The 25399-nt window shown below is 39.9% G+C and overlaps 1 protein-coding gene across 1 annotated transcript in view; it reads right to left on the bottom strand.

The window, feature by feature from the left end:
* Nucleotides 1-25399, bottom strand: part of LOC126481985 (hemicentin-2) — a 1625790-nt gene that overhangs the window by 741860 nt on the left and 858531 nt on the right. Inside the window, exon 6 of the mRNA XM_050105950.1 lies at nt 7631-7782. Coding sequence (XP_049961907.1) covers nt 7631-7782 — 152 coding nt within the window. The remainder of the gene's footprint in view (nt 1-7630; nt 7783-25399) is intronic.

Genomic DNA, 25399 nt, shown 5'->3' with positions numbered 1-25399 from the left:
CCGAGAGCTTTTCTTTTTATTTTATTTTATTATTTTTTTATTTTGTTTTGAAATCCAGAGCATAGCAGATATTCATAGCCGCTTGCAGAGTGTCTGCGGAGACCTGGTAGTGAACACAAGTACGGTCAGTCGTTGGGCGATGCATCCGTGAGCATAGCAACAAGGGTGCGCAATTCTCCCCCATCTCCCGCGCTGTGGCCGGCTGTAGGCAGCTGTCACTCCTGCAGCATTGGAACGTGTGAACACTCTCGACAGTCTCACTCGACGGACCACAACCAAACACCTCGCATCACAACTCATTGTCTCTGTGGGTAGTACTGATACACTTGATCAACAGCTGGGTTCTTCCTCCCCTACCAGAAGATCATAAAGAGCAACGAAGGAGTGTCTGCATGGAATAGCTTTAGCGTTATGAGGCTGACGGTGATAATTTTTGTGAAATATCGTCACAGGCAATGAAACACGGGTGAATCGCTTAGAAACCGAAAGAAAACGTTCGTTCATGGAGTGGCGCTCACCACCTCTCCTCTGAAGAAGAAGTTCAACGTCGCACCCTCGGCCGATAGTCATGGAGACATGTTCTGAGTCTCTGAAGGGGATATTCTGTTTGGTATCCTCCTTCATGGTGCAACGATCAACTCTGAAGTGTATAGTGCTACCTTCCGGAAATGGAAGAAACTGCTTCAGAGTGTTCGTCGCCACAAAATAGCAAGTTAATTTCTCGTTCTCCATGACGACACAAAGCCTAGCGTAAGTCTGTGCACCCGAGAACTCACAAAACTTTCATTGGAATGTTCTTCCTTACACACCCTCCAACCCGGATCTCTTACCTTCAGAGATCCATCTGTTTGGCCCAACAAAGGATTCAATGCGGATGTAGCAGTACGTGGGTGATGGGGAGGTTCTTGATGCAGTAAGACATTGGCGCAGACGTCAACCGATAGAATGACACCACCCAAGCATACAGACCCTCCTAGCAAACTGGCGTAACGCTGCCGCTATGAACGGAAATTATGTTGAGAAATAAACTTTTATAAGCAATGAGTGGAGAATAAAACGATATATAGGAGTCCTGCGCAAAACCAACTTATTTCAAGGAGGAAGCGATACTCGTAATTCTCCACAGTTTAATATTCTAAGAGATTTGCTATGCATACGTTTCAAGCGTTGTCTCTTCGTTTTCATATGGAGTTGAGGAATTCATTACAACAGGGTATCCTGTTTTACATTTGAGAAAGACCCCCGCAATGCCGGACGGCACATTCTCTGAACAGGCTGCTGGAGACCGCTAGAAGGTGGCTTCCTCTTTGTCAATATACCATACGTAACCATTGCAGAAATGATGTGAGAGAAGTGTTTCTTCATTTTAGGTATATGTCACACTTCTTGCATTACACTGAACTGAAGCTGGATTCTTGGTATACCAGTATGTGTAAAAAGAAATTGATAAAGTATGTGTGCGAATGCGTATCTGAGATGAATGACCTCCACTGTTTTCAGCTCTTTTGGTGCATGCCAGAGAAATCAAGTGTGAAAAATGAAATCATTACGAATAAATAAAGAGAGAAGAAATCTCAAATCAACCACTTCCAAACCAAACAAATCGACCCACATAGAGAACAATGACCATAGCAGACACTTACGTGGTTAGACGAGCCGTTCAGTGTGTACATCCTATCGACTACAACAACTACTGCCTGTCTGAAACATCTTTACAACCGGAAAAATTTGGAATCCACAGAGAGGGGGTGTTACGTGCCCTCTTGCCAGATGTAAGTGTTCAGTATGATTCCGTCATAATATTCCAAACATTATTTGAGGTAAAAGACCGTGGTCCGGAAAAGACGCAGTCGGAAGTTGCAAGCGGAAATCATTCTCATACCTCTGACAACTGGAATATTCGTACCGGTAATGTTGTTGCTAAGTCTATATAGTAGGAAACTTTCAGAGGTGGTAGTACAGACCAAAACGAGGCAGAAACAGTAAATATGGACTCTAAAACGTACACCTTAGGAGCTAGGACATTTTATCGGTTGAAGATATGCGTTCCACAGTATCTAAGATGCTCATAGCTCTTAAGATATGCGTTTTAGAGCCCATGTTTATATTTTTATCTAGTTTTGGTCCATACTACCACCTCTTAAAGATGCCTACCATACAGTCTTACTAACAACAGTACCAGTACGTGGATTACAATGTCGGAGACGTCAGAACGATTTTCGCTCATAACTTTCATCTCGATCGTTTCCAGACCAACGCTCCTGACTTCCAATTAATATATACACCCTTCCCCATCATCCTGAAAGCTTCTAATGTCATCAAGGAATCACCTGTGCACCTTGATCAAAATAACAAAATGACTGACGGCTAGATGTTTACTAGACAACTGCCGTAAATACAATCACATCGAGAGATTGGTCATACATCGGTGCACAGCTGGCATAGGATTTGCCATCCTTGCTGCTGATTATTAGTCAGCTACGGACGATAGTTTCAGACTGTACCATAGCTGTTAACATTTGTTCTTACATGCTTTGTTTCTCGATTCGCTATTGTTCTTTTATGAAATGTCTGAAGCTAAATCCGAAATTGATTATAAAACTGACAAGACTATTATGGTATTATCTACCGAACTCAATACCGCTCGTTAACTGGAAACCTACGAACATAGTCCGTATTGGACCGCATAGCTGCTGCTGCTCGAACTATATTGCGCTTGCGCGAAGCGGTTAAATGACAACATTTAATTACTTCCATGCTCAAGGGTTAATCACTTGTTTAGCCCATCTAGGTACAGTCTGAGGGGCAGATGGTGTTAAAATAAACTGCAGATTGTATACTAAATTTTGTCCGTAGGTGATTACAAATGAGCTACCAACGACGAAATCGTCACTGCTTATACAACCGAGGAGCAAAAATCAGACGTACTAGGTACAAACTGTTCCGTTATAAAGAGAGGTATGACACGAACTCTACGAACCATCTCAGAAATCTCCCACACATGGATAGTTATACTTAACAATGATCCACATAACACGTTTCAAGAAAATGTTGGTTCCTAAGTTTGAGCACGGGGAGAAACAGACTTCTGCGATTGATTACCTCAGGGACGCTAGAAATCATCAAGCGAGAACTGACAGAAACTAATGTAGATAAACCAAAGTCTCAATACATCATGAACAGATTTTGGATCAAAATGGGTGCTCTATGTTAGTTCCCTAATAATGGATCTAAATTCGATTTCAATTATTTCGAAGACAACTAAATACTTCTAAGGCGCTGCAGTCATGGACGGTGCAGCTGGTCCCGGCGGAGGTTCGAGTCCTCTCTCGGGCATGGGTGTGTGTGTGTTTGTCCTTAGGACAATTTAGGTGAAGTAGTGTGTAAGCTTAGGGACTGATGACATTAGCAGTTAAGTCCCGTAATGTTTCACACACATTTGAACATTTTTTCAACTAAATACTGGAAGCTACAGTGTTTTCTTCGAAAACGTCGAAGCACCTTTACAAACCACCTTGAACATAAAAGTATAAGACTGAGTAAAACCATATGCATACAATAAAAATAATTTAGTGGGACTACTGTATTGAAACTCTTTTAATATAGCAATAATATGGAAAAGTTGAAGCGCCTCTTGTACGAATAACGTTAACAAGACAGTGGCCTCACCCCATCCAACTGATGGGGCAGATGTTATACTAATAAGCAAAGGAATCTGTGTACACATTTGAAGAAACCACAGTACAATGGCTTTACATTTACTTCAGATGTTATGATAGGGTTCAGTACTCAATAAGAAGCGTTATCGGTAAGTCATACTTGTTTCTTACGACTTACAAACGTGCTGAACTACGAGGATGTTAACATATTCCCAGTCGAGATAATAACTGGAATTGACGTGCATTTGCAGTCCGTGTTACCTCAGCAGTAGCGCCGTAACCGTGTCTGTAAACACTAACAACCTCACAGCGCAGCTGAGAAAAAGTATTATAGAGAAAATTTACGCAAACAACAAGGTAAGACACATAGAATCTTCTGGGCACATACCTCAGAATGTAGAAGAAGATTAAAATATCCTCCCGTGTGTAATGTTTAATAGCTAACGGGAGTCCACACAAGTATGAAAATCAATAGGAAGATAAAAAATGAAATGTGCGAACGGCATCGTCGGTAGGAAGACAACTGTACCAAATTCAAGGGAAGCTGCTCAGAGCATTCTTCAGACAACCTTTTCAAGACATACTTCTGGTCGTCAATTGCTCCTGTAAGGTTGAAATATTGTCAATATGTTCACCGACGAGTTAACCATTTGGAAGACTATAGAACTGACGTTATTCATAACCACACCTCACCCATAAGGACTCATATTAAGCCACATTAAGCACTTTTAGTTGAGATACATCTCATCACTTCCTCATATCCTGCAGAAAAATAGAGGTCTTAGGAGTGTTTTAGCTCCACACTACTTTCTCCTTGATACCAGTCCATATGTCAACTATGTTTAGCCAAAATTTCACCACTCATTCCATATTCAGAAAATCGTATCACTCCCTTCCGCTATCTACTGTCTCATCGGCTGGAGTGCTCAGGATGTCCTAGTCCAGCAGCATATTTGTAAAGATAGGAAGTTGCATGAGTATTATACATCGTTAAAGTAATTCGAACATTCCTGATACTCTTTTTCACGTATAAGCCTTTCCTTTAATACAACTCTCTTAAATGTCATTAGGACTGTCACTAATCAGCCCAGCATCACCGAGACTTATGGTGTCGCCCTTACTATTCTAAGTGATTCTCTTCACATCCTCAGCCTTCTCTGTAGGGTACTATAGCTCTCTTACTCCAAAAGTATATGTAGTAAGTAGCAAGATGGTAGAAACCGATACTGATCCACATATTTCAGAGCTGTGTCTACCGCAGAAATAAAGATGCTTGCAGTACTTCACTCCCACAGGAATAATTTTTTGATCCTATATCGTATATGTATCGACTTTCGTTAAGTTGTTATAACTTTTGCATCACCTCGGAACCTGTACAGAAAATTGGAATAGAGATCAACATAAACATCATTTCCTCCCTTTTTATTGCTCTTGAAAACCACGAACTGCATGTTGTACCACCACACAGCATGACCTTCAGCTCTGGTGGTCGGATTGCCGTACACACCTGTACCTCTAATACCCAGTAGCACGTCCTCTTGCATTGGTGCATGTCTGTATTCGACGTGGCATACTATCCACAAGATCATCAAGGCACTGTTGGTCCAGATTGTCCAACTCCTCAACGGCGATTTGGCGTAGATCCCTCAGTGTGGTTGATGGGTCACGTGGTCCATAAACAGCCCATTTCAGTCAATGGGGTTCATGACTGGAGAACATGCTGGCCACACTAGTAGAGCAATGTCGTTCACAAGATGTGCACGATGGGGGCGCGAACTGTCGTCCATGAAGACGAATGCCTCGCCAATATGCCACCGATATGGTCGCACTATCGGTCGGAGGATGGTATTCACGTATCGTACAACCGTTATGGCGCCTTCCATGACCACTAGCGGCGTAGGTCGGCCCCACATAACGCCACTCCAAAAGAGCATGGAATCTCCACATCGCTGCACTCGCTGGACAGTGTTTCTAAGGAGTTCAGCCTGACCGAGTAGCCTCCAAATACGTCTCCGACGACTGTCTGGTTGAAGGCGTATACGACACTCATCGTTGAAGAGAACGTGATGCCAATCCTGAGCTGTCCATTTGGCATGTTGTAGGACCCATCTGCACTGCGCTGCATGGTTTCGTGGTTGCAAGGATGGACCTTGCCATGGACGTCGGGAATGAAGTTGCGCATCATGCAGCCTATTGCGCGCTGTTTGACTCTGAAGACGACTTCCTGTGGCTGCATTAAAAGCATTAGTCAACATTGTGGAGTTGCTGTTAGAGTTCCTTCGGGCCATAATCCGTAGGTAGCGCTCATCCACTGCGGTAGTAGCCCTTGAGCGGCCTGAGGGAAGCATGTCATCAATAGTTCCTGTCTCTCTCTATCTCTTCCATGTCAGAACAACATCGCTTTGGTTCACTACGAGACGCCTGGACACTTCCCTTGTTGAGAGCTCTTCTTGGCACAAAGTATCAATGCGGACGTGATCGAACGGCGGTATTGACCATCTAGGCATGGTTGAACTACAGACAACACTAGCCATGTACCTCCTTCTTGGTGGTATGACTAGAACTGATCGTCTGTCGGACCCCCTCCGTCTGCTCATGCATGGTTGTTTACATCTCTGGGCGGGTTTAGTGATATCTCTGAACAATCAAAGGGACTGTGTCTGTGATACAGTACCCACAGTCAACGTCTATCTTCAGGATTTCTGGGAAGTGGAGTGATGCTAAACGTTTTTTTTGATATATACCATCGATTGTGTAGAGTCTGCCTTGAGTAACGAGCTGAGGACAGGAATCGTTGTCTGCAAATATCATACGATGACGTCATTTTGTGTGATCGTTATAGGAGCCAACGACTTCAACTGGGTTGTTTCTTTGGCAAATAATGTTAGCTTCTGTCAGGCGTGGATGCGGAATCTAACGACCCTGAAAGTTACCAACTACATCTGCAACTTCACTATTCAGTTAGTTCACGAATTATTTACCGCAGGTTTTCTGTGAAGGTACGTTTCTGTGCCGGCCGTTGTGACCGAGCAGTTCTAGGTGCTTCAGTCTGGAACCGCGCGCCCGCTGCGGTCGCAGGTTCGAATCCTGCCTCTGGCATGGATGTGTGCGATGTCCTTAGGTTAATTAGATTTAAGTAGTTCTAAGTTGTATAGGACTGATGACCGCAGATGTTAAGTCCCTAGTGTTCAGAGCCATTTGAACCATTTTTAAGTTTTTGTACCTAGTTACCGACTGCTACCAACATAGTTTTTGGATGAGTCTGGAACGTGTTTAGGAAACACTAGAATTTCCTTGGCCAATCAAAGCCACCTGGTGACAAACGAACGGTAGCTTATTTTGAAGACACATTAGTTGTGGCGAATGTGGCGTGACGTCTTATTTTGGCAGTATGATGCAGCGGTAGGCTCCATGTGACAACCAGAGCGATAAGGTGCTTTTAGGCTGTGTGTAATAAGACCATATTTGTAGTACGAGCTCGTTGATAATTCACAGTGATCATGTGGCTGATGCGAAAATAATTTTTTGGTTTCCATCGCGAAGTTTAAGGCGTATTTCAATGAAACTTTTTTGTCCTTAAAGCCTGTCTTCCGTGTGGAGTTACGGTCTTTGTGCCTGTGTGAGTGGAATGGGTTTCGATACAAGGTATGGAAAATGTCTGTCTAATGACCTAACCAAATATTTGAAATTCGAAATTCGTCACCCTGCCTATAGGGTTTGATTGTTACCCACTGCGTTTCGTGTATGCTTTGTCCATTGCTAAAAGAAACTTTTCCGATCTGAAAGTGTACAAGCTCACGCTTGTTGTCACTGGGGTGCCCTAACGATCGGAAACCCTCTGGAAGGCATAATCAGAGATTCGTATCTTTTTTTGTTCCTCATGGCGCCTTCTACAGCCGCGCACAGTGCTTGAACGTGTTTCTTATCTCGCCATTGTGGGACTGCATGCAACGCCCCGGCGGTGCCGGTACCTGCATCTGGGGGCTGCGCAGCTGCTCGCCGTCCAGCATCCACGTGACCCTGGCTGGCGGCACCGACCCCCAGGTCTCGCACTGCATGGTGTACGGCTTGCCGGCGGACAGCAGCATCTCTTGGGACGTCAGGCGGACTCCTTGCGGCTTCACTGCAAACCAAAATGAGCAAGTGTCAGTGGGAGGTCAAGCGGTGCGGCGCACCTCCTGCTTTCCGTCAGAGCCAAATGGCACGAAAGATACTTGCGCGATTTTGTGGCAGTAAGCTACTGGCACTATCGTGCTTGCGTAGAACTGACTCCAATTATTCACAAACCATGTCAAGTGTGGTAAAAGCCGCTCTCGGGTCAGACGTCACGTGTGCTGGACTGCTGTTGAAATTGCTCGTCAATATTTTATAAAGTTTTTGTTCTAAGTTACTTATTTTAAAGTTTATTTGTGTTAATATTTGCTGTAAAAGTAACTTATTAGTGGATTTTCATTAATCTCAGTCTTTCTTCCGGTGTTATTGACTCGAGTGGTCTGTTATTCGTGAGTGTACTTACGTCGTTCGTCTCGATCTCACCCCTCAGTAGTGTGTTTACATTTTGCCGCGTACAGTGCGGCTGTGGCGGTTATAAAGCTAAGTACTGACGAACTTATTTTTGCACTTCTATATAATTATTAAATCTAGTAGTTTTCAGCGGTGTTTAGTGCTGTTTGTGGCGGAATAACGATTTAATAAAATTTTGGAAGCGTTCGCTCGCTGTGTTTTTCTTTTAGAGTTTTCTGTGCGTCGAAGTCGTTTAGTAAATTTGATGTTTTAATTTTCGGCTGACGATTCTTATTGTTTCTTGTGAAATATTTCGGTAAAATATTCATTCAGTGTTTTAACTTCGTTGAGTGTTCCAGTGGCCGTTTGAATTTTTCGTTTTAGCTAATAATTTTGTGAAGTTTTGTCTGCATTGGTATTAGCTATGGTGTAGTAGTATTACTACAAGTAGTTCCTTTCTTAAAGCATTTCGAGACCGCTTTGTCGATTCTATAATTATTTCTACTGGTGTAACTGAACTTTGGTAATGTAGACGTATAGTTTTTTTCAGTAACCGTAAAATTCTACTATGAGTGGGAAGTGTTGGCTCTGTCGTAGGTTTGTGAGTAGTGGGGTAAGATGTGGGATTTGTTCAAAGTATTTTCATTGGGGGGGGGGGGAATGCAGTGGGCAAGCTAGTGGGTATTCTAGCGAGATCCTCTCCTGGAAATGCAGAATCTTTAGCAGAAATAAGTTGGCAGAGGAGCAGGAGTGTAAGATCTTTGCAGTTCAGGTGCAGTTACAACGCGCAAAGGAGGAACTAGATAGGTTGATGAGGGTGAATGGTGGTGGGGAATGTTAACTGGCAGTTGACAAGATGTCAGCTGGGAAGAGGAGGTATTCAGGCAGCTATACTTTGCGTATAAGCAATAGATTTGACCTACTGTCAGAGTGGAGTGGAGAGGAGCCTCATGTGGCTATAGATGTAAGGAACATGCAGAAGTCCTCAGCAGTTAGGAGGCCTAGGTCAGTTGCAAAGTCTAACAGAAGGAAGAAGGTTCTGCTGCTAGGTAGTTCGCATGTAGAGGTGTGGGCCAGCAGTTGCAGGAAGTGTTGAGGAGTGAGTGCTAGGCCACCAGCATTGTGAAGCCTAATGCAGGGTTGGCTCAAGTGACTGACTGCATAGGGGAGTTACGTAGGAATTTTACGAAGGATGATCAGGTAGTGATAGTGTGTGGAGCAGAGAACAGTCTTGATAGGGATGGGGAATATGATGTAGGTGGTGACCTGGTAAAGATAGCTACTGAAATTAATAGCACTAATTTACATTTCGTGCAACAATTTCAGCGTTATGATCGGCCTGATTTTAATGCAGCTGTTAGGCCCGTTAACAGGGGGCTGGGGAGGGCACTAATGGCAGATGGTATGGGTCTATCAGTAGATCGGGATTCACTAGGCATGACCTGCACCTCAATACGTATGGGAAGGGGAGGCTGGCAAAGCTAAAAGGTGATAGTGTAATGGGTGGTGGTGGTGGGGTCACTCATGGAAAAATTCCTGTGGTAGTTGGTGTTAGAGCTGCACTTTTTTTAGATTGAAGCCAGCTGATAGGTATACCTGCTTAAAGAAAGTCCCTCTAACTTAGGGCTCACTTTCAGAGGATGTAATGTATCCAAGTAGTGAAGAAATTAGCATGTTTCATCAAAATATAACAGGTATTAGAGATAAAGTTAGTGAACTGCTTATAGATGTTGACTCTGAAATTACTGGTATATCGGAGCACCACTTAAATCACTTGACATTTCAGAGGCTTCGTTTACCAGGATACAGATTAAATGGCTGTTTTTCAATGAGTTCCTTGCGGGGTGGGGGAGTGGCTATGAAGGTAAAAATCAGTATTGCATTTGAGTCCATAGATGTATCATGGCACTGCACTGAACAGATATTTGAATGTTGTGCAGGGGCAGTTGAATTTAGTGAAATTAAACTTCTAACTGTTGTTGTTTGTAGGTCCCTTGGTTCTGACTTCAGAGCATTTCAGCTGAAGCTAGAGAGGATTCTTGATTCACTTTGCAGGAAGTACCAGATATTGGTTATATGTGGTGACTTTAATATAAATTTTGCTTATGATGGTGCAAAAATAGATGTTGGTAGATCTCATAAATTCATATGATCTGATGCAGACTGTGTTTTTTCCAACTAGGGTGCAGGTGACCAGTAGCACAGCCATAGATAATATTTTCATTCATTCTGAATTACCAGATGGACATTCTGTTAGGAAACGGGTGTATGGCCTTTCAGGCTAAGATGCACAAATCGTAACACTTAGAGGCTTTAGTAATCAAACAAATGTCACATACAATTACAAACTACGTAGGAGAGTTAATCCAACAGCAATAGAGAGTTTTTTAAACCTTGTCAAGGAACAAGACTGGCAGGCTGTTTATAGTACCAATAACATAGATGATAAATATAATGCTTTCCTTAACACATTTCTCACGCTCTCTGAGAGTTGCTTTCCATTAGAACGTTATAAACGGGGTACTATCAGTAAAAGGCAGCCCAGGTAGCTGACTAGTGGGATGAGGACATCAAGTAGAACTAAGCAGGAATCAAAACAAAATGTTAGTAGTCACAATCAAGCTACAGTAGCACGATTACAAAAAGTATTGTAAAGTGCTCAAAATGTTATTAGGAAGGCAAATAGTACGTCATATGCTAATAGAATAGCTAATTCAGAGGATATGGCCAGTGATGAAGGATGTGTCTCGTCATCAGCACAAGGTCGACGGTATAAAGTCGCAATAAAAATATTTCTATTACTGATGAATCACATATATGGACAGTGGTAAACAATCATTTTCTGAGCATTGCTGGTGAATTAAATATAAATTTAGTTTCACAGGGAATCATATGACTTTCTTGGCAAATGCCTTTCCGAGATTGATGTCCGAAATACTCATCGGTGATACAGACCATAGGGACATTGAGTCAATAATTAAACCACTGAAGATTAAGGATTCTGATGGTTATGTAGGAGTGGTTGGAAGAACATTAAAGTACTGCGCTGCACATGTTAGCCCTGTATTTTTCCTTTAGGAATGGTCAGTTTCCTGAACGATTAAATTACTCAGTAGTAAAGCCGCTTTATAAGAAGGGAGAAAGGGCTAATGTAGATAATTTTAAACCGATTTCTATGCCATCAGTGATTGCTAAAGTTATTGAAAAGGCTATGTATGTAAGGATAATTGATCACTTTATAGTACACAATTTGCTATCAAATGTAGAGCTCGGCTTTATATGTCGTTTAACAACTGAAAACGCTAGATTCTCTTTTCTCTGTGAGGTACTGGATGGGATGAACAAAAGGTTTCGAACGCTAGGCATAATTTTCGATTTAACTAAGTTATTTGATTGTGTTGACCACAAAATATTGCTCCAGAAGTTGAACCATTACGGAATATGGGGAGTAGCTTACAATTGGTTGACATCTTACTTTAGCAACAGACAGCAAAAGGTAATTATTCACATTTTTGAGAATGTCTGTGGTGTGGGGTCTGAGTGGGGTTCGGTCAAGTGGGCAATGCTCCACGGATCAGTGTTGGCGTCACTCCCGTTCCTTATTTATATATATGATATGCCCTCTAGTATTACAGGTAACCCTAAAGTATTTCTGTTTGCTGATGACACTAGCTTGGTAGAAAGGATGTTGTGTGCAACATTGGCTCGGTTTCAAATAGTGCAGTTCATGACCTAAGTTCATGGCTTGTAGAAAATTAACTCTAAATCAAAGTAAGACTCAGTTTTTACAGTTTCTAACACACAAGTCAACAAAACCTGGCGTTTTAATTTCAGAGAATGGGCATATGATTAGTGAAACTGAACAATTCACATCTCTAGGTGTTCAGATAGATAGTAAACTGGCACGGAATGTCTACGTTCAGGACCTTGTTCTGAGACTTAATGCTGCCATTTTTACTATTGGAACGGTATCTGATGTGCGTGTTCGTTCGACACGAAAATCAGTCTACTTTGCTTATTTTCATTAGCTTACGTCGTATGGTGTTTAATTTTTGGGTAACTCTTCCCATCATCAGGGGATCACAAATTTAGCATTGGAGGGCAGCGTGGAGGGAGACCAAGAGATGAGTACACTAAGCAGATTCAGAAGGATGTAGGTTGCAGTAGGTACAGGAAGATGAAGAAGCTTGTACAGGATAGGGTACCATGGAGAGCTGCATCAAACCAGTCTCAGGACTGAAGACAACAACAACAACAACAACAACAACAACAACTCTTCCCATTCTGAAAGGATATTTTTGATTCAGAAACGGGCGGTTCGGGCAATAAGTGGTGTATGTTCACGAGCCTCTTGTCAACGCCTGTTCATGGGTCTGGATATTTTGACATTGGCTTCTCAATATATACAGGGTGTCCCATTTACCTTGACCACCCTAAATAACTGCTTGTCTAGATGCAAATTACAAAATGTTTCAAGATGTTCTTTAGCCGTCAGGGGGACATCAATCAGCATGATTGTCTTTGTTGTAGCTTTGTTTTTCACAAAGATATGAATAGTGGTATGATTTTTTAAATGGCCCCTGTATTTTTCAGTCGGTAATTCATTTCTTCTCATAAAAACCTATTCAAAAACGTATCACAATGTACCATTCACTGAAACACAACATTATTAATTACATGACACAACACTGACTTTGAGCTCGGGATCACAAACCAGTTGTCACAGGTGTCAGAGGGATGCCTTTTTTAGGATAGGAAAGGGGGAAAAACGAGTTTTAAGGGAGACTGGCAGACACACTCAGTTTGAGAAAGCAGGTGAACAGGAGTCAGATTTTAGCATACAGCCTCCATTTAAACAATGTTTAGCAGAAAGTAACCAGAAACTGCCAGTTCATCTTCGCCAAAGCAGCTATAATCCCATTAGTATGTAGTATCAGTTATCTTTATTACACCAGAACATTATGGGACTCAGAAATAAAGTTGATGAACTACTCATCTGTATTGATGAAATGAATTCATCTAACCAAATTGACATAATCTGCCTCTCTGAACATCAAGTGACCACTGGTACAGATATGTTGGACATTCCAGGATTTAAGCTAGCTTCCTACTTCTGCAGAGTAGATATGGATGGAGGAGGAGTTGCCACATTTATTAAGAACTGCCATACATTCAACAACATTGACATTAATAAATTGTGTTTAGAGCAGCGTCTAGAAGCATGTGCAACAGAAGTAGAGTTCAATAACACATCATATATGATCGTAACTATTTACTGAGCACCTGCAGGAAATTATAATTTATTCATAAATCATCTAGAAGCTCTTTCGGGTTATTTAACAGGAAGAAACTAATAAATTTTGATTGCTGGTGACTTTAATACAGATTTTCCAATGCAATCTTCCAGTAAACATTTACAGCAGTTAGTAATGTTGTTTTTCAATCTAACTCACACTGCAAACTTTCCAACTAGGATCACTAAATCCTCAAGGACAGCCATTGATAACATTTTTATAGACAAATTAAAGGAACAAAATCATATCGTAAAACCTGTAATAAATGGACTATCAGATCCTGACATGCAGCTCCTTGTTTTAGATGTAAATTCTAAGCAGATTTTCAAGACTGCTAAATCTGAGTACAGGAGAGTAGTCAATCAACCAAAAATTGAGTGTTTTAGAAAACTGCTCAAAGATATTAACTGGCAAGATGTTTATAGTGCTCATGACATGAATTTAAAATATAACACAATCATGAACAATGTCAGTACCATGTTTGAAAACTGTTTTCCTCTAAAAGTTACTCAAATTAAACAGAAGTCTATAATAAAACCATGGATTACACAAGGAATAAAGATTTCCTGTAAGACAAAAAGGAAAATCTATCTGTCGACCAAGAATAGCTCCAATGCTGATGATTTAAGTAATTCAGACATCTAAACAAATGCACAACGAGAAGAAGATAGCAATGTCAGGGAACAAAACAAAAACAATATGTGATATAGTGAAAGAGGAGACTGGTAGAACCAGAAAGGAAGAGGAGCAAATAGCATTAAGGGTAGATGACACGTTAATTACCGATGGACATAGTGTGCAAATCTAGTTAACAAGTACTTTATATCTGTTACTGATAGAATGGGATTGTCAGGATCAGTATATAATGCCCTTGAATATCTTAAACTAGCCTTTACAAATAGCTTCAGGTACATGAATATGTCACTCACTTCACCAAAAGAAATAAATAAAATCTTTAAAAACAAAGCATTCTAGTGGTTACAATGAAATATCAACGAAGTTAATTAAGGCATGTTCTTGTGAGTTTAGTACAATTCTAAGTTACTTGTGTAACCAGCCAATTATAACTGGGACATTTCCTGACTGATTAAAATATGCAGATGTTAAGCCTCTATTCAAGAAAGGGGATAAAGAGATACCATCAAACTACAGACCGATTTCTCTTTTACCAGCATTCTCAAACATTTTAGAAAAAGTAAGGTACAGGCAGCTTCTCAACCATCTGACCACAAATAACATACTATCAAGAACACAGTTTGGATTTCTGAATGGTTCTGATATCGAGAAGGCTATTTACACCTACAGTGAAGATGTACTTAATTCATTAAGTAACAAATTACAAACATCAGGTATTTTCTGTGATTTGTCAAAGGCATTTGATTATGTGAACCACAACATCCTTTTAAATAAATTAGAATACTATGGCGTCATGGGCAGTGCTGCAAAATGGTTCAAGTGATACCTGGCTAACAGGAAACAAAGGGTGTCAGTGCAAGGGACTGGTGAATTAAGTAGTGTCCCACAAGGATCCATATTAGGGCCATTGCTTTTTCTTGTGTACATTAGTGATCTCTGATCAGTCACCGCACCAGAAGCAGAGTTCCTTTTGTTTGCAGATGACACAAGTATTGCAACAAATAGTACGTTTAGTGTAGTTCTAGAAAGATCTGCTAATAATATTTTCATGGATATTAATAAATGGTTTAAAGCCAACTCACTGACATTAAACTTCGAAATGGCTCACTATATGCAATTCACAACCTGTAAGAGGTTTCCACCCAGCATATGCATAAACAATGAAGAGGAGCAGATAGAAGAGGCTGACAGTCTTAAATTCCTGGGATTACAACTTGATAATAAATTCAGTTGGAAGGAGCACACCACAGAACTGCAGAAACACCTTAACGAATCTGTATTTGGAATTCGAGTGTTAGCTCACATAGGCGACATAAAAATTAAAAAGCTTGCATTCTTTGCCTACTTTCATTCCATAATGTCATATGGTATAATATTTTGGGGTAACTCTTCAAGTCAAACAAAAGTTTTCAGAGTCCAAAAGCGTGTAATACGTATTATTTGTGGAGTAAATTCACATTCTTCCTGTAGAAACCTCTTCAAAGAACTGGGTATACTTACTACTGCCTCTCAGTATATTTACTCCTTAATGAAATTGTCCTAAATAATATATCTCTTTTTCCAACAAACAGCTCAGTTCATACATACAATACCAGGAACAAAAATGATCTGTACAAGGACTTAAAAGCACTTACTTTAGTTCAAAAAGGGGTCCACTACTCAGGAACACTCATCTTCAATAATTTGCCAGCAAATACAAAAAATTTTGTTACAAATAAATATCAGTTTAAAAGGAGCCTGAAAGACTTACTAGTGGCCAACTCCTTCTACTCTATTGACGAATTTTTTAATAGAAACAAATGATTTATTGTATATAATAATACTATTAGTATTGTTATTTCAGTATAAAAAAGTAAAAAATAAAAAAAAATGGTCATGTTCCACATCCACGAGGATCTCCTCAGCACGGATCTACGGAACGAAAAACTAATCTAATCTAATTTCTAATCTCTCTCTGCTCACAACATACTACAAGATTGAAAGACGACCCCTTAAATCTGAACGGTAAAGCAGTTTGAGGCCAATTGAGAGGTCTTTTCGTCAAATACCGTTGGAGATGGCGAAACCTGGACATGTAACCTTGAGACGGAAACAAAAAGCCATCACTAAATTGGGGTCACCCGCAATCATCAAAAAGAAGAAAAAATCCAAGGCAGTTGCTCCTCCTATAAAGTTCTGACGACAGTCTTTAGGTGTCATTTTCGTGAAAGTGTTGCCAAAAAAACCTATCATTAATTCAGAGGAATGCGTGAAGTCTCCGAACCAACGAAACAACAGTATCTTTCGTGACAATATGACAAGAATCCAAAATAAATGTTGCCCCGACACGACAATGCACGCCCACACATATGGTCCAGACTCCGGGAACACACTGCCCAGAAGTGGTGCCTATTTAAGGATTCTCTACGTGAGACACACTTTGATGTGAGCGTAATTCATGCAGTGAAATCATGGCTACAAGCGCAGGACAATAGTAATCAGCAGCAAGTGCTACATACTCTTCCACAACGCTGGGGTAAGGATATAGAACTTGCAGAAAAGAATTACGTTTAAAGCAAATGTTGATTGATACCGTCACTTAATTCCCACTCTTAAGAAGAAATATGTTTTGAGAAAGAAATTGTGTGCCGCTATTTACTGAAAGACAGACGTATTTGGAAATAAAACTGAACAAGAAGAAGAAAGAGCTTTGAGGTTTGTCAATGACACTGTAGTTATGTCATAGATATCAGTGGATAAGGGAAATCAGCTGAACGGAAGCGAAACGTCACCTGCTTTACAAACAGAAAAAGGGTAAGTATAGAGTTACCAATACATCATTTTACTACCTGGGTTTTCGAAATTATTTGATAAGATCATTTACAGTAGAGTTCATAACAAATTACTACAGGAAAACATAGTAGTCTGTAGTGCTGACATGATACACTAAAAACAATCAATCAGAAATTACTAAAATTGGGAACATTTTGATACTTGATCAAAGCGTTTGGTTGGTTGATGACATCCCCGTGCTAAAATTGTAAAGTATGGAGTAGAGAAAACGGCAATTTTGTGTTTTTTGTCGTATCCTGGAAGAAAGAAACCGATTGTGTTTTGTTTCCATTTCAATCACGTAGCAACGAGAACTCAGAATTTATAGTAATCAGGTATAGTGTATCACCAAGCTGTTGTTTCTCATATACGCAAAAAAATTTCCATTTGTATTTTCAAAAGGTACAATTAATATTCCTTTCACAGATCACGCAATTATAAAAATAAAAAAAATAGTCTACTACTGAAAAGGCTGTTAATGAAATGAACTAAAGAACACTATTTCAAGGTGAATGGATTATCACTCAATTTTGACAAGGCTCAGGTTTTACAGTTCACTATCTCTCACTGAACTTCACAAGGTACAAAATTAGGAGACTCAAACCAGAAGCAGAAATTTTTGGCACTGAAGATGTCACAACCTTAACAGGAAAACCTATTGTCTACGATTACTGGAGTATCTCAAATGCAGCTACTTTTGCACTAAGTTCGATTACTGCTGTAGGTGATTTCGAACGGAATAAATTAATCTGTATTTATCTCTACACTAATCAGTTATAGAATCAGTTTTTGGAGAGCCACAATTTACAGAGACTGTATTCTCAGAATACAGAAGCGACAGAAGCGAAGTGTTGTACGAACTATGTCAAGTGATTATAGATCTTCATGACTGCTTCTTAACGTTAACAACATTACTCTTCTGTTAAAAAAAGTGAAAACCATGAATACAAAACTATAATAGAAAGCCACTTCTTCAAAGTCTTCAAGAAATTTTTCAGCACCCTGCCAGAGCACATTAAATGTCGTGTACTGAATGTGGTGAACTTTATAAGACTGTATCGTACAACATTCATTCAGGCAAATTGTACTCCACTGCGGAATATCCTCACAGAAAATCTTAAATTTAATGTTTTAGGCTATTTTGTAATATTAAACCACACTGTAATAACGTAAATTTATTTCTTTTGTACAGCATTTAAATTAAACATGCATATTTGACATAAAACATTTTTCACTCTGCAACGGAGTTTGAGTGATATGAAACTTCATGGCAGATTAAAACTGTGTACCGAACGGAGACTCGAACTCAGGACCTTTGCATTTCGGGGACAGGTGTTCTACCGACTGAGCTACCCACGTACGAGTCAAAATCCGTCCTCACAATTTCATTTCTACCAGTACTTCACAGATGCTCTCCTGCGAAACTTGCAGAACTAGCACTCCTGGAAGAAAGGATATTGCAAAGACAAGAGGGCTTCTGTAAAGTTTGGAGGATAGAAGACGAGGTGCTGGGTAAAGCGAAGTTATGAGGACATACCGTGAGCTGTGTCTGGATAGCACAGTTGGTCAGTCGGCCTTAAGCTGTGAAGTGGTGCGGTACGTCCCGGCCGCAGCTCCATATCGCGTTTCCGGGTGTGTCGTTGTTTACGACCCTACAGCGCTCGTGTTTAGTGTTATAGTTAAGTTCTTGATATCTGATGGCTCTTTCGTATCGGAAAGCCACGATCAAGCTGGAGTTCGACGCTACGTACTCTAGACCCAAGGCCCACGAAGTACAGAGATTTTTACGCGACGTGATACATGTTGACCCGAAAGAGCTGCCTGGTATCCACTTATCTGTCGTCTCCAGCGTAATATATCTTAAGTTCACTGACGATGATGTCTGTAACAAACTTCTTAGACGATCGACGGAAGGCTATAGGTTCTGCCAGTCTGACGGAAACGTGGGTGCGGTAAGCTTGAGCGAGCTGGACTGGGAATACAAAACGTGCGCAGGTTTGAGCCACAATTTGAAGTCCCAGAGGATTTGGTCAACCCCGCTCTTCGACCCTATGGTACAGTCCTCGGCCATACGGCCAAAAAATGAATTATGAAGTTGTATTGCTATAAAGAATAAAAATAAATATTTCATTGGTGGAGTGTAAAAAATAACGTACACTTCTGTAAAGTATTATAAGTTACATTTACCATGTGTTATTAGATGCTTCAAGAACTGATGAAAGAAATTAAATGTTTTATATAGTCACAAAAAAAGAAGCACTCAGAGATAATGTATTGGTGTACGATCAATATAGGAAGATATAATGTATAAAAGAATTACAAGTTTTCAAAAATTTAAATATTTGCTTAGCGGAAAGCCAGCAATGCAACACAATTTATTAATACGTAAACGGGTGTCTAAGCTGAACATTAACTCAGGCAAAATATTATTTTGTCTCTAGTTGACGCTGTAGTACTGAACTAGTGAAGAATGAAAATAGCTCTAGTCTATGGTACAGCTACGAAAAGAAACAATTATTCCGATGGAGTTACTATACGTCGTCCTAAAACTTTCAAAACTATGTGGTGGCTAATAATAATAAGTCTCAGAAAAAAAACCATGCAAAGAAGTAGAGGTTATACCTATATACACCTTGGCAGTATAACGAAGTGTACTCAAAAGAAAGGTAATAATTGCAGTACTCAAGTACAAGGTCACATAACAAGAGGCACACCACTGCATCCGTTTCAAAGAAACATGATTCGGTGCAGCAATACAAGCGTTTAGTGAAAGATTAGAAAGGAAGTGACGAGACTGGGACTTAGTATAAGAACACTTTTAGTATTTAGCCTCAGCTGCTTGCACTATGCGACATTCGTAATACCGAGAAAACTTCAGTTAGACTCGATAACTGAAATATTTGGCGCATAAATGATTTACATGATCACCGTTGTCGTTGTTGTTGTTATTGTAGTCTACAGTCTGAAGACTGGTTTCACGCAACTCTCCATGGAACTGTAGCCTGTCCAAGCCTCATCATCTCTCGATAACTATTGCAACCTATAAACTTATAATCTGCTTACTCTATTCATTGCTTGGTCTCTCTCTACGACTTTTACACCCCACACTTCTATTGAATATTAAGCTGGTGTTCCCTTGATATCTCAGAATGTGTCCTACCAGTCGATCCCTTCTTCTAGACTGGTTGGGTCACAAATTTCCTTACCGAGCGAGGTGGCGCAGTGGTTAGCACACTGGACTCGCAATCGGGAGGACGACGGTTCAATCCCGTCTCCAGCCATCATGATTTAGGTTTTCCGTGATTTCCCTAAATCGTTTCAGGCAAATGCCGGGATGGTTCCTTTGAAAGGGCACGGCCGATTTCCTTCCCTATCCTTCCCTAACCCGAGCTTGCGCTCCGTCTCTAATGACCTCGTTGTCGACGGGACGTTAAACAACACTAACCTAACCTAACCTAACAAATTTCCTTTCTTCCCAGTTTTATTCAGTACCTCCTCATTGGTTATGATATCGACCCATCTGATCTTCAACAATCTTCTGTCGCACCACATTTCGAAAGATTACATTCTCTCTTTATCTAAACTATTTGTCGTCCATGTTTCCCTTCCATACACAGCTACACTCCACACAAATACTATCAGAAAAGAGTGCTTGTCACTTAAATCTGTATTCGATGTTAAAAATTTCTCTTGTTCAGAAACGATTTCTTGCTGTTGACAGTCTATATTTTAGATACTTTCTTCCTCGGCCATCATCGGTCTTTTTCTGCCTAAATAACGTAACTCATGTACTGCTTTAAGTGTCTCATTTCCTAATCTAATTCCGAAAGTGTTACCTGATTTAATTCGATTACATATCATTATTGTTGGTCTACTTTTTCTGGTGTTTATCGTGTATCCTTCTTTCAAGAGACAGTGTATTCCGCTCAACTGCTCTTCCAAGTGCTTTCCTGTCTCCGACAGAATTACAACGTCATCGATAAAGCTCAGAGATCCTATTCTTTCATCTTGAATTTTAATTTGATCTCCAAATTTTTCTGTGGTTTCCTGTACTGCTTAGTCAATATACTGTTTGAATAATATCGGAGGTTGGCTACAACCCTCTCTCTACTACCTTCACAGCCACTGCTTCTCTTTTCATGCCCTCCAAGACTCTTATATAAGCCGTCTGGTTTCTGTACAAGTTGTAAATAGCCTTTAGCTCACTGCATCTTCCCCTGCAATCTTCAGAATGTCAAAGAGAGTATTTCAATCAACACTATCAAAAGCTTTAAGTTTTCCTTTCCCTAACCTAAGATATGTCGTAGGGTCATTATCGTCTCGCGTGTTCCCACATTTCTCTGGAATCCAAGCAGATTTCCTGAGATTGGCCTTTACCACATTTCTCATTCTTCTGTAAACAATTCATTAAATTTGATAACGAATATCTTCTGATATTTAGAAGGGCATGACAGGATTTGGCTGAACGTTAGAGAGAACAGTGGGCAGTGAGCACAGTGAAACATAACAACATGTCGTCCAGCCTTCAGGTGGCAGCATCTCTACGTGAAATGGCAGAATGCTGGCCTGCGTTCCGAGTTCCGATCGCGTAAATTATGGAGGTAATCCAATGTAAATGGCACGGTCTAAGGACCTTCTACGCCTTTGTGTGAGAAATGTGTAGTGTAACAACATGAACATCTTGACCGAATGTTGTCAAACTGGAATTCTAGTTCTTTCCATAGCATGGGATGTCTTCAGTAAAACTACATCATGTTCGGAATGCATTTAGATATTTCCAGTACATAAATAAGGAACTGTTACGGATGAAGCCTTTTGTGCCCTCGTTTTGCCTGTGTGGTGTGTCCAAAATGACTGGAATTTTGCAGAAGAGTTCGTGTAACTTGTCGAGTCATTGGCGTGAGGTTCATGAGAGCATTATACCAACATATCATATTGAAGCTATAGTGTAATGACTGCAGAACGTGTCCTGATGATACTGTAGGCTGTAAGCTGAGCAGGTACTGACACTTACAGGAAAATCCACTCCGCGATAAGATCCAAAGATTTTTTGACTGGCTCTGACGAACAGATGGATGTCAATAACTGAACTCCAAGCAATGTGAAGGGAAAGCTTTCTTTTGTTTTTGGAAAGGACAAGAATGAAAACTACGAAAATTCACTGCTACATGTAATTTAATAATAAAGGGTTCGAGCACATACGAAACGTCGCAAAAGGTGACATCTGAAAGTAGTAGTAGCCAAATGACTGTTGAGAGTAGCAAAACGAAAATATATTCCGTTTTCTTTTTTTGCCCTCGCTCATAACGAATTTGCTTTTCTTGATATGATACATTATACATCAAATGGCGCAAATAGACTCGGTCTGTAGTAGGCTTTAGTGAAAAAATCGGTTTCTGGCTCTTAAGACTCCATTAGCACGTGACATCAAGAATACATTCACTCGAATGAACAACGTCAAGAGTTATTCATCTGATGATAACAGCTATATCATTTTGGACAGCATCGATGTAAAACGCAAAACATGAAGTTCAGTTTCAGCTGTTATTTTTGCTATTTATTTATATAAGTGTCGCTCACATGCATCTCACGGGGATATGAAATGATGTGTCTAAAGCTAATTATTTAACTTCTATTGTTCCTCTAGGGGTCATTTTGGCGAGTCAACGCTGTATCAGTGTGAAGTGACGACTGTATATACAAACATATTTCTGCTAGAGAAATAGGTTATTTACATTACGCTGCTTTTGAGGTACCGTGGTGAGTTGGTGCAATTAATAGATTGGTTTCTCTTTGAAATGACAGCAGTTCTGTGAAGCTGTCATTCACAAGCATGGATCAGTGTGACAATGCCTCGCATATTCAGGCACGCTAAACTCAGAAAAGCATGGAACCATACAGATATCTAATGTTGTAGAACTACACCAAAATCCAACAGAAATACAGAGGGTAATTTTTTAGTTTATTTTTGCTATTCAACGAAAATAGTGAGAGCTTCATTTTTAATTCTGTGTGTCCTATTTCATATGGAAGTTAGTGAGTGAGCTGAGGGATGACTACGCTATTGAGCGGATGGAAATACCTATCGGAGTACACAGATAAAGATACATAGAAGGACCAATTGTGAATTATGATCCGTAAAGATCAACTGGACAAGATTATAAAGTAAGGTTGTTGCTACACTGCATGCTTGCGTTTTGTTATTGCTACACTGCTTGCTTGCGTTTTATTAAAATGAATTTGGAAAACGCAGTGTTTAACACGATTTTTCTTTATTGGTTTGAGCCAGTTAGTTCATTGTACAGATGAGAATAATTAAAGTTAACAGTTCACGTGGATTCCACTCAGGAGTTAGTTTTACCACTCCTTTACCAATCTCAGTAATTGATTTCATAGTAAAAAAATTTTTGTTACAAAGGATATTTTTGTGAGGATCATTGTAATTGTTGAGGAGGTACTATTAGTTTTCGGAATACAGTATTTTTGAAGGAGAAATCACTTTCAGCCTTTAGGATATTCAAATCTGGCCGCCGTTTCTTCATGAAAGAATGTAATTTTCCTGATTGTGTGTATTGTCGCAATGCACAGAGCGGAATCCATTTGCTTAAAAGGTGAACCAAGATTTGCTTAAAATATCTGCACATCCTTGCATTGTACTGAACAAAGATTTTTCTTCAGCGTTACATGTGCGTACGTGTTACGGTGTTTGGAAATTTATTTATTTAGTTTAAATACGTTGAATGTCAGGAAAATTTAGAGCAATACGTTGGTAATTATTTTCTTTCTGGTTTTAATTTTCATAAACTGTGGTATACATTCTTTTCAGAATGAAATTCTCTCGTCAGCTGCAAATATAATTTAATTTCGCTTTACCGACTTCAAAAAATCAAAGTGTCATCTTCAGAAACCTACAGAATTACGGATATTTTAAATCTAGAGACATAATCATATAATGTGTACATTTCAGGACAAACCATGGCATTATGCTTGATGATGAAGATATTGACATCTGCTAAACGAGTACTAAGTACTATTCTGTAATATGCTTCATATACGTCACGTAAATGTATAGCTGAGTTCCGAAGATCTGTACTGTCCCTAATTCTGTAGGCGTGTGATAATGACAAATTAATTTCTCGAAACAGGTGAAGCATATGAAAAATTTATTTGTAAATGACGACTGAATTTTATTCTGAAAAAGATTTTTGTTATTTATTATTTCAAAATTCTAGCATTTTTTTAATCCTGTCAGCTTGTGTACTGCATTTTCAAGCCACGTTCCGTGACGTCACAAATTGTAGAGTTGCACTGCACATCACAAATCCTACACGACCGCTTATGTAGTTTAGAGATTTGCTTTTCTAATTATTTTATTGAAGTTAGTTAAAGTAAAGGTGTACAGTTGCAGTTTTGATTACTTACTTTGTGAGATAGCGTATCTGTAACTACAACACTAGCATTGTTCAGCAATCCAACACAGAGTTAAAGATAAGAAACCGGTCCAGGTTCAGTTCACGATACAAAAACTGTTCTTATTAAGAAATGTTACAATTGAATGTAGACTTATTGTTCAAGAAATATAAACAAGAATCACCACAGTAGCACGTGAACAGTCGACCAGCTTTCATTTCTGAGAAGGTCTCTGGCAAGCACCGGGCCATAATAGTCGGCTCTATGTTCGTTTTTCAAAGTCGCTTACTTCAGTAGATTCCTCCAGTTGCGGCCACTATCATTGCTATTGTTGAAAGAGAATATATTTAAAAACGTTTGTTAAGTCTGCTAAGCCAAGAGGCCTTAGTACAAAACTGTATCGTTCACAATAGATTTTGCATAGCGTGGCCACACAGAATAAATATGTGTGCACACTGAGAAAAGAAAGGGAGGAGATAAGTTAATTTTCTTACAATAATAGTAACAGCTTTGCTAGAAATGACAAAAATAAACAAGGTGAAGATTGGTAGTGTCTTAAATCTGTTGGTGCAATGTATGCTGCGGACTACATATTAAAGTGGCAGCAGATATGCCGTGGTGGTGAATAGAGTGATATGCGAAATAATAGGCGTGGTATCATTCATAATTTAAAGGAAAAAAGTGTATGGAATAGAAATAGGCACTGCTACATGATTAATTCGTGTAGGCCGTAGAATAACGCGACTAAAAGAAAACAAAGACATAGAATATTCGTAAAATAAAACTATCAACTTGGGTTCGGAACAGATCGAAGCAGAATAATTTCCGAAAAATAGTGTGAACAACAACAATTTATATATAGCATTAACAACTGCTATTAGCTATGTCTCGACGGCAACAGCAGAACGCTGGCTGCGCATAAACCACAGTATTGACTAACAGCGGCTCGAATCCGACCCCTTATATTTCTGACACTCCTCGTTTTATGTTGATTGGGATTCAGTTAAAACAGCGTGGGACAACAGGGAGCAACAGCTGCGCGTAATGCTTATATTTTCGGGTCAGCTGTGTATTTTGATAATGACT

Source organism: Schistocerca serialis, chromosome 5 (genome assembly GCF_023864345.2).
Source record: "Schistocerca serialis cubense isolate TAMUIC-IGC-003099 chromosome 5, iqSchSeri2.2, whole genome shotgun sequence".
Lineage (NCBI taxonomy): Eukaryota > Metazoa > Arthropoda > Insecta > Orthoptera > Acrididae > Schistocerca > Schistocerca serialis.
This window is presented reverse-complemented; position numbering and strand designations above follow the sequence as displayed.